Source organism: Somniosus microcephalus, chromosome 13, assembly GCF_052327205.1.
Source record: "Somniosus microcephalus isolate GS21.2 chromosome 13, FLI_Smic_1.0, whole genome shotgun sequence".
NCBI classification, from domain to species: domain Eukaryota; kingdom Metazoa; phylum Chordata; class Chondrichthyes; order Squaliformes; family Somniosidae; genus Somniosus; species Somniosus microcephalus.
In genome coordinates, this window is record NC_140999.1 from 48,458,790 (window position 1) to 48,471,188 (window position 12,399).

At 49.5% G+C, this 12,399-nt stretch overlaps 1 protein-coding gene across 1 annotated transcript in view; it reads left to right on the forward strand.

Moving 5' to 3' along the window:
* The first annotated feature begins 1,110 nt into the window (after positions 1 to 1,110).
* The window catches only part of LOC147108303 (perilipin-3-like), a 30,809-nt gene continuing 19,520 nt past the window's right edge, over positions 1,111 to 12,399 (forward strand). The window contains exon 1 of the mRNA XM_086006004.1: positions 1,111 to 1,141. Within this exon, the coding sequence (XP_085862130.1) occupies positions 1,111 to 1,141 (31 nt within the window). The remainder of the gene's footprint in view (positions 1,142 to 12,399) is intronic.

Below are 12,399 nucleotides of genomic sequence, written 5' to 3' on the forward strand. Positions count from 1 at the left end.
GGTGCCACCATTGGACTTCTGCGATAATTAAAAACTGAACTCCTCATTAAAAAAGACAAAGGCTTCTGATTGTTGGAATTTTGTAGTTGTATGCTAACCTTTGACTATCCAATTTGGATGTGTACACTATACTAACAGATTGAATTGGAAAAGAAAGCAAGAGTTTCAGCCAATCAAATTGGAGTGTTCAGGAGAAGCTCCACCGTAAAGAAGCAGCCAAGATGCTGGACTGAAGTACCTCAAACCTGAAGTGGGAATTTGAGGAGCAAACAAAGTTGCAGATCAGCAGTTATTTCCCCAAACTCTAAATTTACAATCTGAGCCTTGCCTTCTGTTGGTGCCTGAAGTTGAATTGAAGCAAAAACCCAAGTGCAGAACCTCCTTTGTGCTGCTGAAAGTGGACAACCTGCTTTCTCCTCGCTGAAGCTTTAAAAGGGGGTGGGTGGGGGGAGCATGAACTTACACAATTAGCCCCAACCCTTCTGCATCTCCCAGGTCCCCACCTTTTGGGCCTGGCTTGAGTTAGCCAATCAGAGTTTTGACACTAACCCTGACCTATAGGGAATGATATTGGACTTTTTTTTAAAATAGACCCTGGTTGTGGCAATAAATCTAAATAATTCTATTCGGATTTCTAATCTGAAGTTTTTTCTTTTTGTCACGGGAGAATCTGAGCAGGTAACTCCCAATTAGTTGGTGCTAAGAGCAGTGTGGAAGGGGCTAAGCTTAATGTCGATTGCATCCTATAACTAATCTTGGTGTGACACTGGGTGTCTCAAATGGAAAGTACCCTCTTTCCTCAGTGCTACCATCCTGCATCTTGGGCTCTACAACACAAATTGGAAAAAGACATCAGTCTGATCGTCAGGAATGGAATGCAAAGCCTCTACCGCTTATCAGTGCCAACTAGTGAAGCGGCAATAAGCAATTCACACTAAAGGTGTCTATGGTAAAGGCATTTGTGTCAATGTTGAACATAAATCTAACTTGTTTTTGTATGAATTATGTATCTCCGTGCAACTCTGCTAAAAGGACTAAGCCCATAATACCAGCAATGAAACTTGTAGTGAAAGACACAAGTATCTCCCTCTGATGGAGGGAGCACTAGAAATGCTCGTGAAACTCATTGTTGTTAGGGCAGGTAGGTTCACTGGAGTCGGGTTCAAAATTATTTCTTAAGCCTCTCTTGTATTTTAATAGATTCACCATCCACAGCCACTTGGGGGAGGGAGTTCCAGCTTTCTGCTCTGCTTTGTGTGAAAAAACACTTCCAGATTTTATTCCTAACTTACCTAATTCTAATGCATTACACGTGCAAGCACAGCTTTATATTTGTATATCTTCCTCTTCTACTTGGCCTGCTGATGAATTAATGATGGTGTAGCGGTACCACCGAGTGTCTCTTACTTATTGTACATAATTCCCTTTAACTATGTTTGTATAGAGTTTGCATGTACGGGGCGTTGCCCCTTTAAGAACGTGTACGGGGCGTTGCCCCTTTAAGAACGCGACCTAACGCAATGACATCACGTCGCACAGCACGTGACCGCCCTAATCACGGGCAAACGCGATGACGTCATGGAGTACATCACGTGATCGCCCCAAGCGCGGGCAAACGCGATGACGTCACGTCGCACATCACGTGACCACCCCAAGCGCGGGAAAACGTGATGACATCATGTCGCAATCCACGGGACTGCTGAGTCAGTCCTCGTGGCGTCCCCGTTCGGGTAAGACCTGTTCCACGGCTCTCCTGCATCGATCATTGTTGTGTGCTGTACTTCGTCAAATCCTTCATTAAAGACCTGTTGCATTGTTTCTCCTGAGTCGACCTCAGTGATTTGGTTAGGAATACGCCTATTCCTACAATGGGCTGTTTCCTTGATAGGATCTAACTCCCTGTTCAAAGGGTTTTCTTAATCCTAAAAGAATTGATCCAGCAGCACTATTGTACAATGCACAATGAAGGATTTGTGGTCATTATCTAGTATAACCCAGTAACTTCACTCTATTCACTTCACTTAATTAGAAACAAAATGGGAGTATTAACTTCCCATTTCAAATATCCAGTATCAGTGAGCACTCCTAGGTTAGGTATTTAACAGTTGCAGAGTAAGCATCTCCCACTTGAGATTACTCAAAGCCTTGGATTCTGTTATACCAGCTCTAATTGTTAGAGAAAACGAATTGCCAAAACTACCAAATAGTCTCGAGCCCTTCCTGAAAGTACTTACCATCCATAAAACACACCCTGCATAAGCTGAATTTTAAAGTAAGTTTGGATGTCTCTTCCAGCAGGAAAAGTGCTGCAACCCCGACTCACCCATTACCCACTCCACAATCTTGCTGCATCCCCTACTCCCCTTTTACCCACTCCCCAAGCTTTCTGCATCCCGTACTCCCCCATTACCCACTCCCCCAGCTTGCTGCAACTCCTACGCCCCCATTACCCACTCCCCCAGCTTGCTGCATCCCCTACTCCCCCATTACCCACTCCCCCAGCTTTCTGCATCCCCTACTCCCCATTACCCACTCCCCAAGCTTGCTGCAACCCCTACTCCCCCATTACCCACTCCCCCAGCTTGCTGCATCCCCTACTCCCCCATTACCCACTCCCCCAGCTTTCTGCATCCCCTACTCCCCCATTACCCACTCCCCCAGCTTGCTGCATCCCCTAATCCCCCATTACCCATTCCCCCAGCTTTCTGCATCACCTACTCACCCATTACCCACTCCCTCAGCTTGCTGCTGTAAAGTCTGTGGGTTGTACAGTTAATAACGCCACAGACTTCAGGAGTAACAAACAAACAGGTCTTTACTATTCAGAGGTCAGGGCGAATCTGCCCCAGTTATCCTGCCACAACACTTATATACTGGTGTGGTCACTGTCGGTATTACAGTATACAGAAGCCAAACAAATAGTGCCACACCTAAAGTAGTTCTCTTAAAGGTGAACGGTTACATTCAATAGTTCCCTTAAAGGTAGACGGGTACATACACTACAATCCTCCCTTTTTAGCTTATTACTTACAGAATCCCCGTTAAACATACATATCTTCAACTTCATATAAAACAATTTACAGATATAATCTCGGTGGGAACAGTTCATAGATTCAGTCTCTGATCTTGACTCGTTCCGAACAGCATCTCTTTGGTGTAGCCGGTTCACATGGCTAGCGTGACTCCTCCATAGCCTTTTTCTTGACGTAACAGCTTGAACTTTCGTCCTGTTGAACCAGCAGTGCGGACTTTTACAACCAACTGGCTGTCTTGATAATTTCCGGTTTTTCAACTAATTTAGCTCCTTTCGTAGTGTCCCGCCTGAGATGGTAGAAGTGATAATATTTTAGACGGTTATTATCTTCTGCTTCTTCTTTTTCTTTTCTGCCTTTTTGAAACTCTCGGAGCTCCTTTCTCGGCTGCCAGCTGTAGCGCCACCAACTCTCTATGTTCCTTAGACCTTACGTGCTTCATCCGGATTTCAGCACTTTGGGAGTTTTCATCACAAACTGAGCAGACCAGATCCTCGTAATATTCAGTGTCACTCAACAGGTCATGGTAATATTCGGGGTCGTCCTGAGTTAGGCCAGTGAGAGGCCCTTCTACTTCCTTCTTATCCATCTGGACGTTAGCCGACGGTGGTTCCTTCCCTAACCATCTTTCTTGAAAAGACTTCTTCAAACATTCATATTCATCCCGCTCTTCCTGGGTTGTCTGCCATTCCTTCACTACTGACCGCATTTGTGAGTTCAATACCTTCCCTTCCATCGGGGATTGCGTTATCAGGCTATTTAATCCTTCTACTGAAGCAGCTGTTTCAACATTCTTCTGTTCACATTGACGTGATTCAACGAACTCTTCATAGAGTAAACTGTAATACAAAATCTGTGTTGCCACCTCAGTTATTTCCGTAACTTTTGGGAGCTCCGAATTCCTTCCCTTTGAAGATTGAAGCTCGTGTTCCCATTGTGGAGTCTTGTCTCTCAGCATGTGAAGGAGTTGGCTGACCGTTAACTCTTCCACGGGGACTCTGTGGATTAGAGTCTTCTCCATTTCATCCACCTTTCCCTCCAATGCTTTCACCTTCCTTTCCTCTTGTACTTTGGTTTCAAGCGCTCGAAGAAGTTGCGCCTTGATGCTCCCTAGCTCATGTTCAGGGCCCATTCTTACAGTTTCTGTGTTTCTTACAGTTTCCTTTCCTTCCACTGAAAGGATTCCCAGTTGAATTTGTTCTTCAAGTCGTTGAACCTCGGTCATTGCCGCCTCATATTTGACTTGGGTTTCCTTCAATATTTTTATGAGTTCTTGGACATCTTGTCTTTCATGTTCTGCCATGTCTTTCACCTCTAAATTCTCATCTATGGATGGAACTTCTACCGATGAGTCTGTCTTGGCCTTGAGCTCATCAAGAATTTCCTGCAGCCTTTGGACTTCTTGCTCATGTTCAACCTTTAGTTGTTCATATGCTTCTACTGAAACTAGCTTTTCGGAGGTTGCCGAGTTAATCCCCTCCAGAATTGTAGCCTGGGCCTGTTCATACTGTTCTTTCAACTTCTCACACTCTGCTTGTAAGGAGTCGTAGAGAAGAACTGGAATAAAATCCTGGCTTCCTGAAGATTCCTCTTCATTTGCTTCTTTCGCAATTTCCTGTTGGAGTTCAGCCAAGGCTGCTATGCTATCTGCCTCTTGAAGTCTCACTGCCATCAAATCTTCTTTATTCTTGCAGTCTATCTCAGCCATTTTCCGTTTACTTTCATTTAACTGAGTGAGTAGACCCTTATTCTGGGCTGAGAGATATTGCACCTTCTCATGTAGACCATAGCACTCCTTCTCTGCTCGACATAGCTGGTTACTGCTGATTTGGTTCTGTGTTTCAAGTTCCAACATCCTTTGCTTAGCTTCTTCCAGTTTCGCCCCTATAAGCTCCTCTTGCAACATGGCCACATTATTCACATCAGGTAAAGAAGCGTTTCTCTTTTCCATGTCCAAGATTTTTTTCTGCATCTCTTTAAGTGCACACTGCGATTCAGCTTCTCTTAATCTTGCCTGCACTAGCTCCATCTCCAATTGCAGAACAAAATCCTCAGTGTAGCGTGGTTTGCCTTTATGCTGTATCTCTAGATCATGCAAATATTCTAACTCCTGAACATCATAAGGGAGATGTGATCGGTAATTGGTCACGATGGCTCTATGGTCGCTCTCTGCTTGAGCCAGCAGGTTCTGTTGTCTTTCCAGACTCTCCCATTCGGTGTCATAGAACTTTTTCATTGTTTTCATCTCTTGTACGAGACGGTAACTTAATTGTTCTAATTGTTGTCGTACTTTGAAATAACGTTGAGTTCGAGCCCGGTGTTCCTCCGTAATGCATATGTCTGTAACTTGAACAGACTCAGAATTCTCTGTCTTTATGCACGCCATCGTTTTTCCAACCTTAGTCAGTGAGTTCATGTTAACCTTGTTTTTCATACGTGGGCTGGACTTATCGTCTTCCGGCTCAGAGTCTGAGCTGCTTGTCTGCACCGAGTCCTCACTCGTCATTGCTTGTAGGTAGTGCCATTCCATGTCTATTTTCTTGATCCACTCCCGTCCTAGAAGTGGTGGTCCTCCCTCAGGTAGTACGTACAAGTTCATTCTTGGGTGTACTTTACCCCTATCTCTCACCTTGACTCTTATTTTTCCCATGGGGTATACTTTATGCCCCGTGTATGTCTGCAATACGAACTTGGTATCTCTTAAGGGTATGTGTGGGAATAGCCGGTGGTAATCCCTTCGATTTATGACTGATACAGCTGATCCAGTGTCCAACTCCATTTTCACTTGGACTCCAGCTATTTTTAGCATGACCCAGATAGTTTGTAGGTCAGCTTCCTTACTCACATGGTGGATACTCAGACTACCCAGCTCCTGGCCGTTTGGATCTGAGTCTGGATTCTGTTCGTCTGAACTCTTCTCAGCCCCCTTGTATACCTTGTTGTACTTTACTTGTGATGGCTTCCTTTGGTTGTTGGTCTTCTTCCCTGACCGGCATACCTTAGCGATGTGACCCAGTTTGCCACATTTCCTACATTCTTGGTTCTTAAACCAGCATTGATTCTGGTCGTGTGTTGTCTTCCCACAACGATAGCATTTTGTTGTACTCGAGGTAATTTGGTCCACCCCGAGTGCCGCCGCCTTTAGTTGCATTTCCGCCGTTCCTTTCGCTGCGGCTTCGTGTGATGCGGCTATAAGGACAGCCCTGTCAAGTGTAAGGTCGTTCTCTTCGAGTAGGCGCTTTTGCGTCCCTTCCTTGGACAATCCGCCTACGAACTTGTCTCGCAGTGCCTCTGTCAGATTCCCTCCGAACTGGCAGTATTTCGCTAGCCTACGCAGTTCGACCAAGTATTCTGCGTTGCTTTCGTCTTTCCGTTGCGTTCTTGCATAGAATTTGAATCATTCAGCCAACATCAACGGTGTGGGGTTCAAGTGGTCCTTCAGAACAGCCACAATCTCTTCGAAAGACTGATCCGCCGGTTTAGCTGGTGCTAGTAAATCCTTCAAGAGCCCGTATGTCTTTGCGCCCATCGAGTTTAACAATGTTATCGCCTTGTCGTCTTCCTCTATTTTGTTGGCTTCACAATAGATCTCGATGCGTTCCACGTACGTGGCCCAGTCTTCTATCTCAGAATTAAAATCGTTAATATTCCCTCGCTTAGGCATCTTCCTTTCCTTGGAGCAGCACAGTATTTCTTTAAGTATTATTTATTATCTGTTTATTTCTAAAATGGCGGTTTTCCCGCGAAAATGGCGGTTTTCCCGCGAAAATGGCGGTTTCCCGCTCTTCCCTTCTCTCTCTCTCTCTCTCTCTGCCCACTTCAATGGCAGTTAAGATGGCGTTTTTTTTTTTTCCCGCGAAAATGGCGGTTTCCCGCTCTTCCTTTCTCTCCCCGCCCACTTCAATGGCGGTTTCCCGCCTCTGTCGTCTTCGCCGCCTAATGGCGGCTTTCCGCGTTTCTTCCTGGTGGAAGGGGTACGCTTTCCCCACAGCGGACAGGTTCAGCTGCTGGGCTGGCTCTCGCACAGCTCCCCTTACTCGGCTCTGTCTCTCTCTCCCGCCCGCACGGCTCTACCGGCGCTGGGTACACCCCGTTAACGGAGGACAGTTCAGCCGCTGGACTGGCTCTCGCGCAGTCTCTCTCTCCGTACCCGGCTCTGTCGCTCTCTCCCCCGCACGTTCGGTTCTACCGGCTCTGGGTATCCCGTTGGTGGAGAACAGTTCAGCCGCTGGGCTGGCTCTCGCGCAGCCTCCTTTGCTCGGCTCTGCCTCTCCCACACGCTCGGTTTCAGCGCTCCGCGGCTTCGTCGCCGCCCGGATCTTTCCCGCCGATCGCGGTCCGGCTGTCACCCGACGCCGTTGGACCCGACTTCTGACCGGCTCAGCTCCCCCTTGACCGAGGTCGAGTGCTCTGCCCTTATCCTTCTACACCTTCCCCTACTCACAGTCTCTTCGGCCGCCTTGTTCCCTGCTGATCGGCTCACTCCGTACCGTGGTAGAAGGGTAGTCAGTGCCTGTTGCAGACGGAAGCTTTTGTTGCTAAGTCTTCCACCTTTCTCCTGCTGCAGCCTCGTGTTTTCTCCCAGCAGAACGACGAGGGCGGTTGCCTCTCTTCGACGCTCTTCTTGCTTTGGTAGTCTTGCCGCAGGGTACGATCGGACTCGTCGCCACTGTAAAGTCTGTGGGTTGTACAGTTAATAATGACACAGACTTCAGGAGTAACAAACAAACAGGTCTTTACTATTCAGAGGTCAGGGCGAATCTGCCCCAGTTATCCTGCCACAACACTTATATACTGGTGTGGTCACTGTCGGTATTACAGTATACAGAAGCCAAACAAATAGTGCCACACCTAAAGTAGTTCTCTTAAAGGTGAACGGTTACATTCAATGGTTCCCTTAAAGGTAGACGGGTACATACACTACAGCTGCATCCCCTACTCTCCCATTACCCACTCCCCCAGCTTGCTGCAACCCCTACTCCCCCATTACCCACTCCCCCAGCTTGCTGCAACCCCTACTCCCCCATTACCCACTGCCCCAACTTTCTGCATCCCCTACTCCCCCATTACCTACTCCCCCAGCTTTCTGCATCCCCTACTCCCCCATTACCCACTGCCCCAACTTGCTGCATCCCCTACTCCCCCATTACCCACTCCCCCAACTTGCTGCATCCCCTACTCCCCCATTACCCACTCCCCCAGCTTGCTACATCCCCTACTCACCCATTAACCACTCCCCAAGCTTTCTGCATCCCCTACTCCCCCATTACCCACCCTCCACCCCAAAATGCAGCCCTCCAACTTGCCTGTGAGGGTGCTCTAAATGATTATCGAGATAACCAACAAAGATGAGATAATGTCAATCACATTATCCAATTAAATCATGACCTCTTAGGTCTACCCCTAGCTAAAGCTATAATGAGATGAGAAACTAGGGATAAAGAAACCGGAGAAGGTACCTTTGGTACTCAGAAAGAAGGACTGAATAGACCCAAGTCTCAAGTCCACCCCGCCCAGACAGAAACTCGTGGCTCGGGACCCCCAAGCGCATATTCCAGAAGGTTTACACCCCCAAACTCGCCCACAATATGAGAAAGATTTCTCCCCAGAAAGATGGGATAGACAAGGGGCTAGACCTCCAAAGGAAAGCAAAGTACAGTGGACTCCCTATGGGGACAGGTTTTACACTGGCCAAAACTATCAGAGAGCCATGGGAGGGTAACTGAGAAAACCAAAATTGGGATCAAAAAGATTCCCGGCAGAACCAACGTCCACCCCAACAGGAGGATCGTCAAGATAATAAACGGTCCAACAAACCCCATCAGGGATCTGGAAAACATGATACCCCCAAGAGGGAGGAACAAAAATCAGTTACAATAATTAAAGACAAAGCAGCAAATGAAACTCAGCATCCTGAGGATCAACAATCCCAGGATTGAAGGCCTGGCACCCAGTCAGGGCCTCTTGAATTCCCCTATGCCTTGGCAACCTTGCCCATAAACATACAAGTGAAGGCCCTGTTTGATACAGGAGCTGATTACACTGTAATAGATCCTGCAATTATAAAAACTAAGTGGGCAGAATTGGGGAGCCCAGTTTGTAAAAAATCATTCGGGGGATTCACAAGACAAAACCAAAATAATTAATTTTACAAAATACCTATTACTATATATGGAATCACGATGACCTTAGATGTAGGACTGGTACCACAATTGGCCTGTTCCCTCATTATAAGACAACCAGACATGAAACATAACCTTAAAATTTCAACCAGACCTGTAGAAGCATCCACAGACCAGGATGACAGGGAAAAACATGTTCGAACTTGCCTAGAGGGGGGCGGCAAAGACCTCCTCGAGCAACTCATTAATAGATACTACCCTTATCTACAACGCCATCCAAATCAATGTGGAAAGATAGACAGCAAACCCCACCCACTTGATGCTGGCTGGCACAAACCTAAAAAACAGTGGCCCATTCAAGACCACAAAGGAAAAATAGATCTCCTAACAACGCTCAAAGAACTAACAGAACAAGGGCCTAGAAATTCAGTTGCTTGCGCCAGCCGTTAGTGCCTTAAGAGAAGTGAATTTCGGGCGCTATGCGTGTAGCGTCCGGGCACAGCACGATCTGAGCCTCGCCCCAAATTAAGTAGACATTTAGCGCCGGAGCAAAGTTTAGCGCGCGCTCACCTGCGCGCGCAGAAAATGACGTCATATCCTCGTGCAACGCCCTTTGCGCACCCCAATCCAGAACTTCAGTGGGACCGCCCCATTGTGCGGCCGGCGGCCCGCACGCTTGTTTAGTGGAACGCAACAGAGCCAACGCGGGACCCGGGGAGCGTAAATTAAAGGGCACTTACCCTGCACTATAAAGGGAAGGCATTTTGCAGCAAACACTCTTGTGCAACGGATTTCTGGAGAGAGACCAAGGAAGACAGCTTTCTGGTTTGGGCCAACACTAGCTCAGGTATTTTTGGCTTCAGGCCAGAGCGTTGCAAGTGGCCTCTTGTATATTTGACTGTTTGGCAGCATATTATGGGGGCTGCATGGGGTGCCAACGCTGAGTTTCAGCGTCATGTCCGTAGGGCTCGCAGACGCAGTGTGAGAGGGGCAGCCCTGGCTAGACGCAGAGGGGGCAACAGGCGTCGGCAACATAGGCCTTACCCAGTCAGGGCATACCGCCAGCAGCGCACCTATCTCAACATGAGTGGCGCGAGATGTGTAAAAAGGCTGAGATTCCGAAAGGAGGTGGTTGCAGAGATCTGCCATCTGCTTCGCAGAGATCTGCGTCCAAAGCTCAGGAGCAGGACGTCTCTGTCGGTGGAGGCGAAGGTGACGGTGGCCCTGAACTTCTATGCCACCGGCTCCTTCCAATCCGCTGCTGGGGACATAGCTAACATATCCCAGTTCGCCGTGCATTGCTGCAGCCGCCAGGTGACCGATGCCCTTTTCAGAAGGAGACGCCAATTCATCTCCTTCCCCATGGCCCTGGAGAGGCAGCATCAGCGTGCACTGGGATTTGCAAGATTCGCGGCCTTCCCCTTGGTGCAGGGCGCCATTGACTGTACGCATGTGGCTTTGCGGGCACCTGTGGAGCATGCCGAGGATTATCGCAACCGGAAGGGCTACCATTCCCTCAATGTGCAGCTGGTGTGTGACCACAAGCAGCGCATCCTAGCTGTCAATGCCCGCTTTCCAGGCAGCAGCCACGATGCCTTTATCCTGCGGCAGACAACTGTGCGTGACATGTTCGAGGCACAGCCTCCCCCAAGGGGATGGCTTCTCGGGGACAAAGGCTATCCTTTGTGTACCTGGCTCATGACCCCGCTCCGCGCGCCCAGGACCCCTGCTGAAGAGGCACACAACGAGAGTCATCAAGCGAGCAGGAACATAATCGAGCAAACAATTGGCATCCTCAAGCAGCGGTTCCGCTGCCTGGATCGTTCCGGCGGATCTCTGCAGTATTCCCCGGACCGAGTGTCCCAATTCGTCGTTGTTTGCTGCATGCTGCACAACCTGGCTCTCCGCAGGACTCAGGCACTGCCACCTCACGTTGGACCACCACCTCAGGAGGAGGAGCAGGAGGAGCATGAGGAGGAGGAGCAGGAGGAGGAGGAGTACCATCCCAGGAGGGAGCGAGAAGGTCCAAGGGCCGTCCGTCGGCGGCTTATTGAACGTCACTTCTAAGCCCCCTGTCAGGGAATGCCTTGTGGCCATGAAGGAACATGAACACAGCCGCTCCGCAAGCCCTCAGCCGGCGAAGGCAACAAACACTTACAGCAACAAACATGGACACTGTCTGAATAAAGAGAAATCTTTATTTTAGACCAATGAAACCCCTTCACACATGAAACCCAGAAAAATTAAACGGCCCCAAAAAACAGTACATCAAATGGCTCACTCCCACAACCTGGGGAGGAATAACTGAATATTTGTTCAAAAATGGCCTTCATCCTCGGCCTTAACCCAAAAAACATCCCCAGAAACAAAACAACCATCCCCAAAAGAAACATAGGCATCGCCATATAAAATAACACTTGGCCACACCGTCTACTTCTTGGGCCGCGAGGGCGAGACCTTGTTGAGCCTTTTGGGGCCCCTGCCCGGCCTGCTGCTCCTCCGCAAGCTCTGCCCAGTGGCTGCTGCGAGGCTGGGGAAAGGCTCCTGAGGGTTAGATGTCCTTCTGGCAGATGCCCTTGGGGGGCGGCCTAGACGGGGTTTGCCCCTCGAGGGGCCGGCTGGTGATTGGCGCAGCTGTGCCTGGCCAACATCATTCGCAGCCGCTTGCCGTTGAGGCGCCACTGGGGGAGTGGCGGTGACGGCTGGAGGAATGTGTGCAATCTGGCGGATGGTCGGCCCTGGCTGGTGATGTGCCACTCTGGCACTCGCACGGGCCCGCACTGCAGCATGCGCACCAATCTGCCGAAGGGCAGCCCGCTGTGCTGCTGCAGCGCGGTGGGTGTCCAGGCGATGCCTGGCTGACGCAGCGCGTGTGGCAGCAGTCAGTGCCCCTGTTGCCCTGGTCTGCGACCGCAACAGAGTAGCCACTGTCTGGACGGCATCACTGATCAGCCGGCCACTCGCGGCATGTGAGGCCCCGAACTCGCGCACACTACTAGCCAGGGACTCGATGGCCTCAGGCATCCGTGCCACTACCCCCATCAGCTCGGTGTGCCGGCGATCCGAATCCTGGGCCATTTGATCGAGGTGGCGCACCTCCTCTGAGTTGAAGGTGGCCGGACTGGAGTCCGGACTCTCCCGCTGGAGAGCAGGGGGCAGAGCTGGCCGACCCTTGCCACGTTGCCGGCGGCGACTGGGCCCAGCAACTGCACTCCCCTCCGATCCTTCCCCCCTCTGGGGGGAAG